Here is a 19,797-nt window from a genome sequence, read left to right on the forward strand (position 1 = left end):
TTATAACCTAGAAATTTAGAAATGGCTTCAGAGGGAAAGTGTTCTTACAGCTCCATGTTCCAGAAGTAGAAATTGAGCAGGCAAAGGAAAGGAGAAGGTGGACCCTAAAAAGGAACAAAGGTAATCCCAGCACTCGGGAGGTAGAGGCAGGCAGATGACTGTGAATTCCAGGCCAGCCTAGTCTACAAAGCGAGTCCAGGACAGCCAAGGCTACATAGAGAAACCCTGTCTTGCAAAAAAAAAAAAAAAAAAAAAAAAAAAGGAACAAAGGTGTGAAAGGTAAGCCATTTTTAACAAGAAGTAAACTGACAAAAACTCCAGTGACAGTACTCAATGAAGGAACGGAGGCCACAAGAATGGAGAGATACATGGAATCCAGATTACAAGGGTCAATCAGTGCCACAATAAAGAATTTAAACTTTACCCTGTAGGTAAAGGGGAGTGAAGATAACTGGGTAGAGCCAAGCTGTTCAAAGGCATCAATAGGTGCAGACCAGCAGAAGGCTTATTTCCACCCTGAGAGAAATACAGGGATGGAAAGACTAAATGTCTATATACCTTTTTTGTAAAACTCAATAGATCTATGATATCTAAGCATGAAATCAATGAACCCATGTGTTGCTCTATGGTGGGTTGGAAACATAGGCAGAAAGGAGGAAGAAGTGAAAGAGAAGGAGGGAGGCAAGGAGAGAAAAAAGACTGATTCTCTCATACAAATCATTTAAATGCTGAATTTCTCCTAACACCCTCATGCATTATTTTTTAGACTTTTTTCCTTTTTTATTATTATTTTTATTTTTTCACATATACATTTATCTCATTACACATAAATACAATAAACTACCTACAACAAGAAGAACCACAAAACAATCAGGAATTATATTAATGTTACATTCATAGTGTTTTGGCTATTTGTATTGGGCAACCTTGAAGAAAACATCTCTCCTATCTTGGTGAGCCTAAAATTCTGAATGTAAATCAATATCTATCATATCTCATCTCTATCAACTTAAAACATCTATCTAGACCTAAAAACATCTTAACCCCTAAACAACTAAGCTTAATTGTAAAATTAAACTATTTGATCTTCAACCCCATCTGAGACTTGAAAAGAAATAAATATTATTATTTCACTCATACTTATTGTCTTGAAAACATGAGATAAATTCCATGCTTAGAACTTCTACAAGATCCCACAGTCTAATCCAATACATCTACCTCTGCACAAAATCCCTCATGGTCTCTTTTTCTTCCTGCTATTTTTTTTTCCGAGACATGGTTTCTCTGTGTAGCCTTGGCTGTCCTGGACTCTCTTTGTAGATCAGGCTGGCCTCGAACTCACAGAGATCTGCCTGCTTCTGCCTCCCGAGTGCTGGGATTAAAGGCATGCACCACCACGCCCAGCTTCTTCCCTCTATTTCAATCTCCTCTTCTTCCTCTCCAAGCATCCTGAACTCCCTTCTGTTCAAACAATTCAAGCTTTTACTTGCACTTATGTGGTTTTCAATCCTAGCTACACGTTAGAATTACTTGGAAATCTTTTAAAGCTTCAATATCTAGGGTCCACATTGACTACAGTAGGCTGTCTACATTCAAATGGGCAAGAGTTCTCATGGAATCCTTGTTTAAAAAAATAGATAAAGAAACATGGACAAGACAAGATAAGGTAGATTAATAACTTGGTGGAAAAATTAAATCCAAGGAATGTAGAATAATAAATATCAACTTGTAGAAACAAATACCATATGGTTTTATCTCTGTTCTTATCATGTACTTTTATTTTTATAAATGCAGATTAAGACATACAGAGTTCCAAAGGACAAGCAACTGAGAAAGAAAACTTTGATGTGAAAGAGCTGAATATTTTCGATAAAAATATTTCAGTAGGCTATATCAGGGGTCTGTTGTGTGTTTTTATAAAGCTTTGTTGGAAGACAGCCACATCCATTCATCTATGTATTATCTATGGCTGACTTCCTGCTCTGATGGCAGAGCTGACTTGCTGTGACACAGACAATATGGCCTGCAAAACATAAGATATTTATTTTATGTCCCTTTACAGCTTGCTTTCAAGTGTGCTGGCCCTTGAACTGGGGGCATGGGATGAGAGATGGTATTTTAACAGGATAAATATAAGAATTCTTGAAATCATCTCAGCATAGGATGTTTTCAAAGTACCATTTTACAGCTTTGCTGGCACAAAAAAATGGGGGACTTCATTAAAGGTGGGATTGATATGAACTAACCATGGCGTTTAGCAATAAGAACAAACAAAAAAGAAAATTGCTCTAGCATACACCTAGCCTGCCTCAGTCAGTGTTGACCACGATGTAAAAAATGTAGAAAATGTCATATTTCTGCTCACTTCTGTGCAGATCAGAACCAGAGTGTCTTCTTTAACCCTCAAAAAGATTTTAATTTGAATCATAAATTTTATAGTCACTCTACCTAAGCACAGAGCTGGTGCTACTATTTTTGCAGATAAAGGAATCATGCAAGGGGATATGAATGTGAGTTGCTTATCAAACATTTCAACTCTTGAGATCACAACTGAAATGTTTACAAACAAACCTGTTTGCTCTTGTCTTCTGGGAGTGCTGAGGATCCACTCTGCTGAAGGGCCTTCAGTTGACGCTTGATGATGAGGTTCTGGATTTCTTGTAGAGAGAAATTGTGGGCATTCTTAGACTGTTCTTCATAAAAGGCAGACCATTTGGCCGCAGCCTCATTCTGAAAAATAAATAAAATAAATTGAAGCTGGACAGAAGATATAGTCCAAAGAACATCTGGTGAAACATCTACTACTTCCTGTATGGCTTAGTCCTTTACTTTGCTGAGGGTCAAGGTTTAGGTTAAAAGTAATCAGGCCACTCTTTGGCCACTTTCTTTCTGGCCCGGTGCCTAGTTTTCCCAAGGGTCCTGTCCCAAGAACTAGAAGTAAATTCTCACAGATAATTCACACTGTGAGGCCTCCGAACTTATGGCCTTGGTGCTGTGACGTGGGTAAATTGGCTAAAGATGCAGGGATGAATGGCCTTAAAGGAGAACCTTGCAGATCTCAGAGTGGACAGACACAATGCGAATACAGTCCCCTGTGACCATCAGAACCATGAGAAATGAAAACCAGATCAAAGAAAGCTCTTGGGTGCCATGGTTTAGTGCAGGAATTTTGGCCTTAAATTGCTATCTCAAAGGAAGGCTTCCTGGAACAGGGTCACTTGGTAAGGTGATGATTTTCAGCAGCATTAGTTGACAAATAGGTGATCATTCTGGGATATACCTGCCTCCCAGCAGCCCCATCTTAACAATAAGTAGAAGGATGGGCTTCTCCAGACTTCTGTGGTGCAGTCTTCTCTCAATGCACAGGCTTTCACTTCTACTTCTCAAAGGATAAAAGGAAGAACTGTTTTGTACATGCTGTTGTTTGGGGCCGTACAGGAAGAGGTGGCACGTGAGCTCCACTCCTGGCTTGAGACTTGGGACAAATAATCTCTCCTGGCTTCAGTTCTCCTACATATTTAAACAATCCTAACAGTGTGACTTGTGACTAAAGAATTCTTGTAAGGATTAGAACAACTAACAAATAATAAAGTGCTCATGAGCGGGCCTGACACATCCTAAGCGTTCAATGCTGTCTTATTGTGTAGAGAGAAAAAAAATCATTGTCTTTACGTTGTATGTGTATGTGTGAGTAGGATACATATCTGGAATGCTTTCTCAATGCAGCACAAGTATATAATAACATATGTGCCACAAATGAGTGAATAGGTTTCCATACTTAAAAAGCAAAAATCAAGCAGGGGTCCAGATTATTCAAGTGTTCATAGAGGAGATGAGACTTAAGTAATCTTGATTTCAGTAGGAGTTGGGTAGCTGTAGAATGCTTTGCAAACAGTTTGCCTCCTTTTGAGTTTTAATCAACCCCATGTAGTGGAAAAGCATTGTGTCACCATATTTATGCATTAACCAAGGGTCTAAGCAAGGTATTGGAGCTGGCAGTCAACCCAACATTATTCTATCCTGGAACCTATGATAGACAGACTCTGCGACGGCTTTCAGGATGACTGCCTGCTAAATGACCATACCCATGTGTGATATCCTCTTTCATGAGAGTAGGCTTATGACTTGCTTCTGAACAAAAGTAGCAAGATGTGTATATTTACATTATGGAAAACTGTCATTTGTATCTTGTTAGTGGACCCTTTCTTTTGTGGACTGTAATGTACCAAGATATAGAGTTATGAGCTATCCCATGGAAAGGGCTACATGGCAAGAAACTGAGACTAGCCACTGGCTAACATCTTGCCATAAACCAAGATCCTCAGTTCAGCAGTGTGCAAAGATCTCAATGTTAACTCTGGCCACACCTAGCTTAGCAGTGAGATTCGATCAACTATTACTCAGGCCTCAGATGAGAACACAGCTCTAGCTAGCACATTCAATGAATCCTGATGAGACCTAGAAATAGAACAAGCATGCATGGACCCCTGATCTACAAAAAATGTGAAATAAATGTGTATAAATTGTGTGTGTGTGTGTTATACACTATGAGACTTAAAAATTACTTTACCTTAACTTGCATTTTTGTCTCTCCTAAACAATGCTCTTTCCCAAGCTATTCTTTTACAGTTTATTTTACAGTTTATCCTAATTCCTCCCCAAAGGCTCTCAAGCCTAAATAAAATAGACACCCCAGCTGTTATGCAGAGACTCAAAGCTAGTTCATATACACCTAGAGAGTGGCTAATGGCTATGTGTAAATTATGGACCTGATTGATGTATGTATGAAGCAGTCCATATTGTTCCACATCTTAAAGGAACAAGTTCAAATGAAAAAAGTAGCTTACCACACTCCCTCTGTGCAAAGGCAGACAAGAAGAAACTAAAACAGACAATCTTTGGTTTGGTTTGGTTTTTTGAGACAGGGTTTCTCTGTGCAGCCCCAGCTGTCCTGGACTTGCTTTGTAGACCATGCTGGCCTCAAACTCACAGCAATCTGCCTGCCTCTGCCTCCCCGAGTGCCGGGATTAAAGGCGTGTGCCACCATGCCTGGCAACAGCCAATTTTTTTACAGCCACCCATAGGGTTTTGGACTCATAGGGGTTTTGTTTTGTTTTTAAAAGAACAATCAGGAGGCATTCACTCTCTGACTTGCATCTATAACTGTAATGAATGCCTGATTTCTATCCCAGAAGACTTCCTTACAGTTCCAAGGACTACAAGTATAAATGATTAAATTCTACTTTTAAATACTCAAAAACAAATTCTAACTCTGTATGTAAATTAAATCCAATAATTTCTTTGAGGTTTTAAATGTCTTCATGATATTTCCTCCCTTAGGCCATAGGTCTAGTGACCCCTACCCAAATTGTGATCATTTTATTTAAACAATAATTTAGACAAATAACACGTATTTTCTTTTATGTAAACCTAAATATCTCTCTCTCTCTCTCTCTCTCTCTCTCTCTCTCTCTCTCTCTCTCTCCATGTGCGTGTGTGTGTGCGTGTGCGTGTGTGTGTGTGTGTGTGTGTGTGTGTGTGTACATGTGCGCATGCGTGCGTTATGTGCTAGATAGGGGACTGTGACAGAGGAAAAAGCCATGTTAAGGGAGGAGAGAAGGGAAAATAGAAAAAGAGAAAGACTATGACATGAAAACAGAAGAAGGCCCTATGGGGGGCGGGTAAGACATAGACCAGCAAAAGAGGAGCAGGAGAATGGAGTAAGAGAGTGGGGGCTGAATATGAGCAAAGTATACATGAACATGCTACAATGAATCATCTTACTTTGCAGGTTATCATTTAAAAAATAAGTTAAAAGATAGTGAATTTAAAAAAGCACTTTGGAGTAAGGAAAAAATATAGTTATCCATGTTATTATAATTATACAGAATTAGTGTCATGTAAACTTAATATTTCCTAGATAAATCTTTATGACCAATATTTATTTGTTTTCAAAATTACAAATCAGGGCTTCATCCTTTAATCAAGGCTGATAAATTATAGCCCTTGGGCTAAGCTTAGATATCACCTGTTCATTCTTAAATGCAATTTTATTGGTAAGCCACACACCTGTTTATGCCGTACTGTTTATGGCTGCTTCTGCCACACAACTGCAAGGCTTGGTAGTTTGGAAGAAACCATAAGGCCTTTAAAGCCAAGAAGATCTACTGCTCAGCACTTAACTACCAAGATTGTTTATCTCTGCTGTCAATGAAGACCCATCATAATTTTTAAGGCCTGTGAAGTATTTATATGGTGAAATATGCAACTATTCCGTTGAAAAACTGTGTGACACACAGATGAATACAGTTTCTTCTTGTGATAAAATGCAAGATATAAAAACACTGTCACCTATTTCCTCTTTTTCTAGAGGCCACCATCCCCTGAATGAAGCTAAACCATCACCATTGGTAACCTCCTAACCCTAAGCATGTGGCGGTTCTCTGAAGTCAGAAAAATAAAAAGCTGCGGAGAACCTTAGCATCTCTCTGAGACCTTATAGTCCGACCACCTCCGAGACAAAACTCTACCCTCCAGCCCCATATGCTGCTCTGGTTTCCAGATACAGCCCTCAAGGGTTCATGAAGCTCAGAGGACAAAGCTGCCTTGGTCACTTTTTTCAACATACCCAGAAACTTGCAAATGGAAAAAAAATGTGTCCTATTCAACAGATTGTGTAACACAAGTTCTATGAATCTTGTCACCCGATCCTAGAACTCCAAAACCTTTCTATATTTTGCATGAGAGAGTTGATATTTTAAGTTTTTAAGCACTTGGAAGCATTTTTCCTTTTTCCTGACTCTTCTCTTCTGGAGGAGGAGGATGCTCAATCCTGAATCCCAGTTTCCTTGCGTCCCATGCCTGCTACATGTGTTGTGAAGCATGGTGTGGAGCCTTTAGAAGCAGGGATTAACTCGACTGTGTTTCCTTAGCTAGAGACTAGCCGTTTATTTAGCATGATCAAGCCCTGAGTTCCTCTGGAGACAGGGATAGGGAAGGAAAATGGGTATGCCCAGAGACTGTATAGTAGAAAAGCTGAAGGGCCCAATAGATCACCAAAAGGATAAACATTGCCCTCCTACTCTCTATAAACAACTTCGGATTTGAAGGGGGAAAAAAAAAACAAGACATAGTTGGAAGGCGATCTTCAAAATGCTCTTCAGGGACATGGACAGAAGCAGGAGGACGGCTGCCATAGTTATTGCTAAATACTTACTCTCTCTAGGAATAAACCGGTCCAGAGACATTGTGTGCTGCTGGAGAGCCACTGACCTTGTTGTTAAAAGCCAAGCATGCATGTTTTGAAAGTGTTGTTAGGAGGCCCTGATTTCTCCCTAAAACATTGCATCTTTGTGTGCAGGAAAGTCAGGATTGAGTTGAATTAGAAATAAAAAGGGCCTAGGAGATAGCTTAGAAAGCAAAGCTCTTGTCACACAAACATAAGGACCTGACTTTACTCCTGGAACCTACGTTCAGGTTAGTGGCCCCCACCTGTAATTTCAGCCCAAGGGAGACAGAGCCAGGAAGATCCCTGGGTTTTCTGCCCAATTAATCTAAACAAATGGTGAAGTCTAGGTTCAGCAAAAGACTCTGTCAGAAAAATAAGGTAGATAGATCCTGGGGAGTGACACCCATGGTTAACCTCTGGACACACACATGCACACACGCTTCCACAGTCATACCTACACCTATGCCTTTGAGGCAGATTTACAAAAAAGCTTCTTTCAAAAATCAAACTACAACTGGGCGTGGCAGCACATGCCTTTAATCCCCATGCTCAGGAGGCAGAGGAAGGCGATGGATCACTGTGAGTTCAAGGCCAACCTGGTCTACAAAACAAGTCCAGGACAGCCAGGGCTACACAGAGAAACCCTGTCTCAAAAAAGCAAAGCAAATCAAACCACTGTAAACAACAAAGAAAGTATAATGCCTAAAAAAGAAGTAGTGCTATCTTTACTGAGAAGTTAATTACAGTTTACTTGCTGCATACTCAGTGTGTCTTGTGAAGATTTGTTGTGCAGCATGTTACAAGAGTTTGCACCTATTGTCTTCCTGAATTTCTGAACTACTTGGAAGCATCTTTTGTTTTTCAAACAAAAGCCTTTACAAATCAGCTTCTGAACTAACCTATTAGTGCAGAGACACAGAAGCAAATAGAAAAATAATCTTTCCTGGGAAACATTTCCAACTGTGCAAATAGTAATGAAGTTTTCAGTTGAAGATGTTAAGTGAAAGTGAACTAAATTTAGCTAAACTGTGTATGATGTGCTATATCAATTAATTATTATCCTGGTTAGGTTTCTGTTAACCTAATAGAAGCTAGGGTCATTTAGTAAGAAGGAACATCAATGAGTTAATGCCTCCGTAGACTGGCCTATAGGCCAGTCTGTGGAGCATTTTCTGGATTAATGACTGATGCGGAGGGGACCATCCCACTATGGATGCTGCTGTTCTGTCACTGGGTAGGTGGTCCTGGGGTGTCAAAAAAGCAACCTTATCAAGTCACCAGGAGCAAGCCAGTAAGCAGCATTCCTCCATGACTTCTGCTTCTTTTCCTGCCTCCAGGTTGTTGCCTTGAAGCTTCCCTGCCCCAACTTCCCTCAGTGATGGACTATTACACAGACAAGTAAGATGAAATAAACCTTTTCCTCCCTAAGCTGATTTTGGTCAGTGTTGTATCACAGCAAGGGAAACCTAAGACACTTTAGAGACCCAGCTTGTTTATTCTTCAATGATTCCTGTTGAAATTGTATATTATTTTCTTACCAGTTTTTATCCCAATCCACTGGGGAATAGGGTGATCTTTGCTTTTATTTCTGGGCCAGGAATAACATCATCTTAAAAGTCTCACAAAAAGACAAGATTATAGATGGAGTTAGCCACACACCCCACAATGGCAGGGGAAAGTAGGGAGTTTCAGAACCCCATTTTGAGCCAAGATTTTTTTCCTTATCCCTGTTTTCTGTTTTCTGCTCTTCTCTCTAAGTGAGCACCTTTCAGGACATTATATGGATAATGTTTATGGCTTCGTTTTATTTTCATGCATGCTCTCACAACTCTAAGTAACACATACTATGCCAGATCTGTGGCCAGTAACTCCAACTTTCTGACTCCTGAAAGTTACCTCAGAAAACGGTACAAAAATATCTAGTTGCCCTCAGCAACGTCACCATGATAGGACATGAACACACAGTCTACAGTCTACCTACATGCCATACAGTCTAATTTCCAGTTCTGTATGAATTATCTATTATAATAATAATAATATCTAAGAAACAACAAAAAGCCTTAATAGCATGATGGTTTATTATTTATGTGCCTAAAATAACTTGGAGTTGGCAAGTCTGCTGATCTTGGCTGGATTTCCGTGCAACTGTGGAAGTTGCCTCCTGCTTGGGCAACTACCCCTCTCTCGTTTATAGTTGGCTGGTCTAGGCAGGTTCTCTTGGCAAAGACAAAGGTGTGAAGGATGAGCCCCATTGTTCACGCCCATTAAGCCACTGTTTTCTTCGCCCTTGCTTAACACAAATCGAGACAAGTGATGAAGGACACACTGACAGAACCTGCAGTGGGATGGGACTGCAAAGTGACATGATATTATTATAGGAAAGGATGAAGACTTGAGTCCATCAATGCAATGGCCCATACTTCCTTAACCCAAGGTGGAGCTGCAACCCATATGTTTGCTTCAATGCTTTGAAAGCCTCGTTAGAGTTCTCAATGTCTCACATTTTTTAGATTAAAGTTTTACAGGTCTTATCAGCTTCACCACCTGTAGTGTAAATAGTGCTTCCCTCTATTTACTCTGAATTTCTCTCTGATGTGCTTTCAGCTGTATTGCTTTTCAGGTAGAAAAAGATTGAGCCAATACAACTGTCAACATCCTATCTTTTCTTGCTCCAGGTCACACTTTTCCTTTAGGGAAGTTTTCTGCAACCCACAGCCATCTCTGGCCCCTCTAACACATTCTGACTATTCTTTGGAGGAAGAGCAAGAATCCACTTCTTTCTTTCTTTCTTTTGCTTTACATCTTTACTCTAGCATTATGTTTTTAAAGGTTTAGAATGATGTTCTCTCTTTCCCTTCTAGAACCATCTGAAGAAGGCTAATCATTGTAGTCATGAAAATGTATTTAGTTAATCTCTTCAGGAGACAATCCCATATGACTTCTAACTTCTTTACTGATCAGAAACTATTTCTTATAGTTCATCAGCTCCCTGTAAGAGCCAACTTATACACAATTTGGATTTCTCAGGCCAGGTACAATTTATGCAATTCCATAATATATGACACCTTTTGGCGGTAAATGGTTTTTGTTGTTGTTGTTGTTGTTGTTGTTATTCTTATCAAATACTTTTCTATGTATTAGTGATATTCTTAAAACCTTCTTTGAGCATTTTATAGATATTTATTTTATGAGAGAGCTTTTTTCAAAACTCACATAACCTCCCTGAAGTAATAAATGCATCACACAACTAAGATCAGAAAAACCTAATGCCTCAGACCTCAGTGGTGAATGCAAGTCTTTACTTGTTTTCAATTAAGAGCTAGTTATTGCTAAGCACATATTAAACCCCAGGAATTCCAAAACTATTTCTTTGCTCTGTCCAAGAAGTTTATTTGTCATTAACCCCTAAAAATATAAACTATAGCATCAGATAGTCTAATTCAAGCAAACTCACAGTTTCTAATTCTGAAAGTCAGTGCATATCTAAAGACAAGTGTTGATCTACAATAAAACAGACTAAAGTCAGTAGTGTGCAAATTTATGGGAACACATTTTCCCCTTTGCCCAGGAAAGGCCTGCTGTGAAAACACACAGACAAAGGTTGATATTTCTTAATTCTTGACCCTGAATTCTCCACTGACAAGGCCAAGAAGCAGGCAAAGGAAGGAACATGATGGCTTTTTCCCAGAAATATATTTCCCAGCAGCTGTTCTATGAATTTCAGAAGTTCCTCAGAGCTTCCATCAAATCAGACCTTTCTGGGGAAATCTTTCTTCCAAACCACCTGAACTGAGCATGTAGCTCAGTGCTGAGCACTTACCTGGCATTCACAAAGTGCTGAGTTACATTCCCAAGCCACACGTCAAAAAACTAAAAATACAAACTGCACACTTGAGACACCAGTGAGACAAACCCAATGAATAATATTTTTGATGAAGTTTAAACTAAATGCCAGGAACAGCATTCACTTAAACACACACACACACACACACACACACACACACACACACACACACACACTGAATATTTTCTAAATTCACCATTCCCTTATATTATATTAATACTACGATCATAATTTTATTCAGTTTACATCTGAGTTAAATGAATCTAAAGGAATTTAAGCAAGCTCTGCTATACTAATAGATCAGTGCCTTGCTCAGCCATCATCAGAGAAGCTTCCTCCTGTAGCAGATGGGAACAAACACAAAGACCCTGTTGGGCATGGTGGCACATGCCAGCACTCGCTCAGGAGGCAGAGGCAGGTGGATCACTGTGAGTTCGAGGCCAGCCTGGTGTACAAAGCGAGTCCAGGACAACCAAAGCTACACAGAGAAACCTTGTCTAAAAAAACCAAAAAGAAGAAGAAGAAGAAGAAGAAGAAAGAAGAAGAAGAAGAAGAAGAAGAAGAAGAAGAAGAAGAAGAAAGAAGAAGAAAGAAAGAAAGAAGAAAGAAAGAAAGAAAAAGGGGGAAAAAACCAAACCAAAACAGAGACCCACAGCCAGATAGTGTGCACAGAGTGGGAAACCTTAGAACACTCAGTCCTAAATGGGACATCTCTAACAAATCCCTCCCCTCAGAGTTCAGGGAACCCCGAGGAATGAAGAGAAGGCAAAAAGAGTGTAACAGCCAGAGAGGATGGAACACATCAAGGAACAAGGCCCTCTAAATCAACAAGATTAACACACATATGAACTCACAGAAACTGAGGCAGCATGCACAGGGTCGTCTGAACAGGTCTGCACCAGAGGGGTTCTAGAGCTGAAGTGGACACATGCTCTCACCTCTGACACAGAAACCATCTCTAATTGATAGCCACTTGTAAATAAGAAATTAATTTTCTCCAAGAGAGTCCCACTGGGGAAACAAATACTCTTAAGGGTAGGCCGCATGCCCAGCAGTAGATGGCCAATGGAAAACAAACTCAGTGGTCTCTTAGCAGGTCCCTTCTCTCCTAATACTTTATTGGGGCTTTTCCTTTTTGTTTTGTTTTTTAAATTATTTTATCTTATTTTTTTATTAGAGTCTCCCACCCATCTCCTCTCTCTTTCCTACAGGTCCTTTGCATATATGTTATGACTTCCAGTTTAATGTTTTTATGGACTTCCTGAGAATACAGATGAGTGAGTTTCTATGGCTACATCTGGTTTTTGTGCTTTTTCTTCAGCTCTTCTGTTTGTTTGTTTTGTCCTAATCTGATGTGTTAGTTTTTTTCTATCTTCTTTTATTTTATTATTATCTCTTAGAATTCTGTTTTCTAATGACCAGACAGAAAGGGGATGGATCCGATAGGAGGGGAAATGGGAAGGAACTGAGAGGAGTAAAGGAAGGACAAATTGTAATCCGGATAGAGTATATGAAGAAAAAAGTCTATTTTGAATAAGACAATTAAGACCTTCGGCTTTTAAGATTCAAGACGATCTAAACTCAGGCTGCTTGGCTCAACTTCATACTTGCTGTATTATGGTCACACTCCTGTGTTCACTCATTGCCCTTATAGTGTAGCGTATCTCAGTAATGCCCTATAATACCTGTCCACTGCCTAGCATATAAGAGAATCTCAACACATGAAACTAGGAGAGAACAAGAAGATGAACAATTTCGCCCTCCAATTGCCTCCCCCTGCAGGCAAACCCACACGGATTCACCCAAGTGCTTTGATGCACCTTTCAGCACTTTCTGGCAAAGAGGATATGGAGTCTCTTGTCATTTTTCTTCAACTTAAATGCTATTTTTTTTCCTTTAAAGGGTGCACACTTTTCTCCAGTTTAAAATATCTGATGATTTATACTCTTCTATTTCTAGTTTTTGCTCTAATCAACCTGTATAATTAAAAACGATAACATCTTGGATTTTTTCTTTTTTTTGCACTGTGCCACTGATCCAAACCCCATCACCATATAATCTCAGGAATGGTCAACAAACATCATTACATCTTACTCTATAATGGGACTTCTGCATACGTAGGTCCTCAAAAGAACAATTATGTACCTCTTCAAAAACCCTAACTCCCTCCTGCACTAATAATGATGTCTTCCTGTTTTCCTAAATCCACAAGTATCAAGATTTCTTTTTTGGTATTTTTGTATACTTGATGAAGCATATATGAGTATTATTTAGGGTTTGTTTTTCCACGAGTGAATAAACTAAGGCAGGGGCTGGAAAGATAGCTCAGTGGTTAAGATTATGTATTTCCCTTGCAGAAGAGGCAAGTTTGTTTCCCAGCATCTATGTTGCGTAGCACACAACAGCCTACAACTACAATATCTCTGATCTCCGTGGGCACCAGTAGTCATATGTGCGCATGGCGCATGCGCTCCCACCCACCCCCACACACAAAACTTTAAAATAATAAAAATAAGTCTTACAACTAAAAAGTAACTAAGACCCAGACTGCGATTAATGAACTAAAGTTTACTCAGCTAAAAAGTGGAGGAGTCAGAATTTGGGTGTCAGTAGTTTAGTTCCAGGCTGCCTAGCTCCAAAGCATGACTTTAGCCTCACCATGAGCCATTCAGCTGAGAAAACTACAGAACACATAGACCCCCCAACAAAAATCAAATAAAAACTGAGGAGAAAAAAAGGTTACACTAAAGAGAGCAGGAGTAAGACCAAAACGTGAAATCAAATAAAAGCAACCCGTTTGGCAACATTCGATTTTCAGAAAGTATCTTTGGCTTTCTTGAACTTTAAAAAAGTGGGGTGGGGGTGGGGAAATCATAGCATTTCAAAGGAGACAGCCATTCTGACATTCACCCTGTTCTATGGATGGCAGTAATTTAAACACACAGCACCCTGGGCATTTGAAAGAAACAAAGCTACTGAGCTACAATTTTGAAGGAAAGTATTACTGGAAGAAAAACGCCATGAAAGTCTTTTCTTAAACAGTTGCTCAATATTCCACCACTTAAATATATTTAAAAGGCACTTCAGGATCTGTGAGAAAAAATATCCTAAGCCCTTACACTTGTCAAACAAAATATGCTGCTTTCCCAGAGTAGGCTGAGATTGTTCAGGACTAGTTTAATTATAGCTTCTCTTCTGTGACCTCTGGAAATTCCTCAGAGCTCTGTGACAATGAAAGAAAGAATTCCCAGGTCCAGTTTCACCTAAGCCATGGTTACCTTAATTACTAAGCTGCTGCCTTCAGTAAACCTCCACTTGCATTTTTCAGTTAATGTGTCATTTGTAGTCCCCGGATAGTCTTGTTGGCATTATAGGCTAAAGAAAATTATTGACTTAATAATTTACAACAGTTCCATGAATGCTTAGCACCCTGAGTATGAGAACAGAGATGGGAGCTTTATCAAACATTTTCACTTGTTTCTAGAGTCTGGGCAGAGAATTCATTCATAACAATTTTACAAATGAACTCTAAGGTCATTTGTATTTAGTCATCTGGGACACTAGGATCAGTGCTACAGAGGCAACCATTCATCCTTACACTTCAGAGATTTCTATGATTTCCCTATCCAGTTTTGTAGGCAGTAACTCTAATTTTTAAGAAACAACCAATATCCCCTGGGTAGCCTTAAGAACTCACCATCTTTTGGGCATTCTCTTCGGTAATATTGGTGTTATAATTCCAAGAAGCAAGTGAACTTTGATAAGACAGGTCTTCAGCTTTCTGGTTAAAGCTGTCTAAAAATGTCTTGGCCTCTTCCTCGATGGTAAGCTGAGCAGTAGGAACAGCGAGAAGGCTGAGAAGGAGCCAGAAAGAGCTTGACATCTTTCCCCGTGCGCCAAGATCCCATCCACTGAGCAACTTTCCCTAGAGTAAAATCTCTTCATGAGTTTTTCTCTCTCATCAGCCTTTGAACTTGGGTTGGGCACTGAGAAGGGAAGAAAAAAAAAGGCAGAAGAAGAAACAGAAGAGAACAGTAAACAGGCTGCTGGACCAATATGAACTTAATCCTGGAGAGGACAGATATGTAAACAGATTTTTTTAGAATGATTTTTTTTTTAAGTAAACTAAATAAAGGCATGTTATTCATTAATCCTAGAAAACCTTAGCTCTGCTAACATTTTATGGCCAAATCAAAACTTGGACATTTGGTTAATATGTTCCTTAAAAGCTGTTAGAGATACACTGAGAGGTCCTGTGATTTTACAATAACAAAAAGGGCTAGAATCAGAAATCATGGGAGACATATTGGAACTTTTAACTTTTTCTGACAATTATATCAGTAAATTATCTCCTCTCCTCCCTCCCTCCCTCCTCCCTCCCTCACTCCCTCCATCCCTCCTTTAGTTTTTTGAGACAGAGTTTCCAGGGTTTCTCTGTGTAGCCTTGGCTGTCCTGGAACTCGCTCTGTAGATCAGGCTGGCCTCGAGTTCACAGAAATCCACCTGCCTCTGCCTCCTGAGTGCTTGGATTAAAGGAGTGAGCCACCACTGTTCAGCCCCATTCTCTCTATTAATGCCAAGCGAATGTTCACACACACACACACACACACACACACACACACACACACACACACATCACTTTCTAGGTTAACAGCTTCCCTTCCAAATAAACAACTTTGACTTTGTCTTTATGAAATTCCTCAAAACACAAACAAACAAACAGAAAACAATTTTCAGTCAGGTGTGGTGGCACACACCTTTAATCCCAGCACTCAGGAGGCACAGGCAGGCAGATCTCTGAGTTCGAGGCCAGCCTAATCTATACAAAGAAAGTTTATCACCAAGAACCAAAACAATTCTTTTAATTTCTCTGTCCATTTAAGAAAGTATAAGATGTGCCGGCTTTAGTCCCAGCACTCAAGAGGCACAGGCAGGTGGATCTTTGTAAATTTGAGGCCAACCTGGTGTACACAGTGAGTCCAGGACAGCCATGGCTACATAGAGAAACCCTGTCTCAAAAAACAAAATAATTAAAAGAAAGTATAAGACTATTCTCCACTATATGGGTTTAGCCCTCCCAATGTGGCTTTGACAGAGTTTCAAGCTGTCATTTTCTATGTCTCAAGAGACATGTTAAACTCTAATTCTGTGGCTGACTTCATCATGTACCTCTTTTCCCTTTCACTTACCTGCTTAAAACTTAGCTGAGATCTCAAGGGAGTAACAGTGGCTCCCATTATGAAATCCAAAGTGTATCCATGTCAAGTCCTGGGCATCCATAGGCATGGGATCGTGGCCATATATACTCCAAAGAGATTTTACTGTACTGATTGTCCTGTTGAAATTCAGCAGCTGGCTCCGTGTCCTCATTCCAAAGATGTATGCATGGCATAGATAAAAGAGAGGAGCCTCTTTAAATGGCAGAGCTCATGGGCCTGCTTGGTTGTGATTATGAAACCTTCACACAAAGAAAACGTTTCTCCATCCAGAAAAACAAGTCTTCCAGGTTCAGAAGAAATGGTAATAACCAAGGCTGAAAAATAATTCCACTACTTCACTTTATTCCAAACTTAGGCAGACAACTGTAGAATAGGAAAAAGCAGTAATTGCTCAAAGTGCTTTGTGTGGTAATATTTTATTTAAGCATCACAACATACCTATGGGCAAATATTTACATCACCATTTTACGGACTGTGAAATTGAGCTTAAGTAGCTAAACCTCACTATATTAATAAGGGGTGGAACCAGGCCATGAATCCTGGCTGGCTGGCTCTAGAGTACAGGCTCTAAGCTAAGTTGTATGCTAAGAACAAGAATGGAGCCAAACATTGCTAAGGGAGAAGGACTTGTATCTTTAGTGAAGATGATAGAGGCATCATCTAGTTCCACCATATCAAGTGAGACTCAAGATAAAGCAAGTGACAACTTTAAATAATAATTTTTTTTAAAAAACCTCAAAGATGACAGGAGAGGAAAACTGGTGCAGATGTGCCAGAAAGACTCTTTCATACATGAGGAATTTGAAATCTTACTTCTCATAGGCTTTAGAAGAAAAATAGGCAACACAATGGGGAGCAGCGTGTGAGTCTCAGAATGAGAACTTTGCATGAGAAAAAGCTGGAAGGAACCTCTATTCAGGTGACCTCCTGAATGAAACGCTTGGGGTTAAGATGGAAAACAGAATAGTCCAAATTCAGTTAATTGAGACAGCAAAAAAGATTCACACAATCAAATTAAAATTTAGAAAGCAAGATATAAAATCCAAGTTAAAAGTAGATGGACAAGAAGACTAAGACAGAGGTGAGGCAAGAAAACAATGGAAGCCAAGAAACTCTGAGCAGCACAGGAAATGGTAGAATTGTATACAGTGATGCTTTACAAAAACTGGACTCTGGGCGGAGCTCTGAGTGTGGTATGAAAGAGTGGGTGGATGGGAGGACCCGGAGGGGTCAGCAGCCCCACAGGGAGACCATCAAGGCCTGCAGATCTGGACCGAGATGCACCAACCAAGGACAATGCATGCAGAATACCTAGACCCCCTGTTCAGATCTAGCCAATGGACAGCTTGTTCTCCAAGGTTGAGGGGAAGGACTGCCTCTGACATGAACTTTGGTACCCAAGATTTGATCACTCCCCGTTGGCGGGGAGGCCCTGTGGGCCCATAGAGGAAGGGGATGCAGGCTATCCTGATTCCTGATGAGACCTGATAGGCTGTGGTCAGATAGTTGGGGAGGAGCCCCCCCATCAGAGGTCTAGGGGAGGGGAATAGGGTAGAGTGGAAGAGGAAGGGAAGGTGGGAAGGTGAAGATGCGAGCATGGGGATAACAATCCTGATGTAGTAAGAGTAAATTATAATAAACACAAAATTAAAATGCAAAAATTGGTTATGATGGCCAACAGCAAGTACACACTGACCTTCTGGGATTTGGGTTCACTCTTCATTGAGAAGTTAATGATGCTGTTACCTAGAAGTCTTATCTCTGAGCCGATTCTGAGAATAGAGAGAATCCTCTGCAGATGGAGGGCATGTGACCCAAGAAAGCAACTGGTCTCAAAGAACATAGTATCTTTGTGGAAAGAGAGCCAGAAAAAAAGGATGGGAAGATTAGACACCCAAGAAAGCTATTCTAACTTTTTAAAATGTTGGAGTTGAGGGTATGGTTGATAAAAAGCAGAGAGAAGAGTTTGATCTTGAGGCTTAACAAGGTTATAAAATATAATTTTTATTATGTGACTAATAAACACTTGGAAAATGTCTATCTGATCCGTAAGGAATTTTCTAAGAAATGCAGCCTCCCTTGTTTCCTTTCTAATGAAAGCATAAAATCTCTTTTTCCTATAAGAAACATTCCAAAGATTTTTTTCAAAAATTTCATTTCAATAAAGGATTTAGCAAAATGTTAACTTCTATGATTAAGACCAAATGTCCTTGAAACAATCACATGGTACAGGATTGGGCAGTTCTCTGATGTCCTAACCAAGAAGAACCCTGATTAGCTGGTATGCATTGGCTACCAATTATGGGTTCTTTATTAGTCTAGATATTATGTATATATGCACTTATGCATAAGGCAGAAAAGATTCCCATAGGTATTGTATTATATGATATTAGGGTATAGAGCACAACTGAGTAGTTTGTGATAAATACTATGGCTTACATTAATCAGAAAATGGGAGAGAGGAAGCAAGAAAATGAGGGAGAGAGTTTTTTTGTTTTAAAAAGGGGGAGGGAGATGTCTCTGAAAAGGTGTCATCTGAGCAGATGTCTAAAAGGATGCATGAAAGCCATCTGGAGGAAGACTTTTCCAGATTGAGGTAATAGCCATCCACAAAGGGTGTAGGCAGACCTCGAGAACATCAGAGGCCTATGGGACTAGATGTGTATGTTGCTGAGAAGATAGCTTTGTCTCACACCAGGAGGGCCTTAAAAAAAAGTCATCGTTGGTTTTTACCCTTAGGCATGCAGGAAGACAATGGAAAGCTTCAAGTGGAGAAGGTATATGACAAAAGTCTTTGCATGATCTGGCTGCTGCTTAGTGAACAGACTGAGCTGTGTGACTTCAGGTCTTTAATAGACTAGTACCTGGTACATATTTCTTTACTGCAAAGCTAGTGGTCTCATGGGGATGTTGCATTTTATGAATTCATACATGAGTAGTGAGAAATGCTACTGACAATGAAAACAGCAGTGTAATAATTAGTACACTTCCATACTGAAATATCTAAGCAACCCATCCATCAGACAATCTGTCAGGGACATTTGCTGCATCTGTGGTTGGCTGACAGCTTTATCCCAGTGTCTGTTTGGACCCTCGTCCTGATTTGTTGATTTATACTGGCCTGTGCTAAAATAGGAGGGTAAAAGCCATCTGGAGAAGAAGCAGGTTCCTCTGTGGGAAAACAAATGATTCAGAGAAAGTCTGGTTGAGCCTAGCCATGCAAAATATTCCAGGTGCTCTGATGGTCTAATAGCCAGGCCCAGGTCGAAAGCTTCCTCCATTCAGAAAGAAGAGCACTGGTGTCCTGAGGGAGAAAGGGGAATCATACACACAAATGGCTCCCTCCTGATACTTCCAGAGACTACCATTGTGCTTATACTTGCTTTGCACCAGGCTTTGAACATAAACTCTTCACCATATAACATTTAGAAATGGGAATTTGCGAGACCCTTGTTACAACTAAGGAAACAACTTCCTAGTGATCTTATAACAGATCTAAATTCCCA

The 19,797-nt window shown here is 39.9% G+C and overlaps 1 protein-coding gene across 1 annotated transcript in view; it reads right to left on the reverse strand.

The window, feature by feature from the left end:
• Ace2 (angiotensin converting enzyme 2) overlaps positions 1 to 16,726 on the reverse strand; it is a 52,205-nt gene extending 35,479 nt beyond the window's left edge. The window contains exons 1-3 of the mRNA XM_051142353.1: positions 16,262 to 16,726; positions 14,770 to 15,058; positions 2,572 to 2,730 (exon numbers count right to left, since the gene is read on the reverse strand). Of these exons, the coding sequence (XP_050998310.1) occupies positions 2,572 to 2,730; positions 14,770 to 14,955 (345 nt within the window). The 5' untranslated portion in view covers positions 14,956 to 15,058; positions 16,262 to 16,726. The remainder of the gene's footprint in view (positions 1 to 2,571; positions 2,731 to 14,769; positions 15,059 to 16,261) is intronic.
• Positions 16,727 to 19,797: the final 3,071 nt, after the last annotated feature.

This window comes from Acomys russatus, chromosome X (genome assembly GCF_903995435.1).
Source record: "Acomys russatus chromosome X, mAcoRus1.1, whole genome shotgun sequence".
Classification (NCBI taxonomy): Eukaryota; Metazoa; Chordata; class Mammalia; order Rodentia; family Muridae; genus Acomys; species Acomys russatus.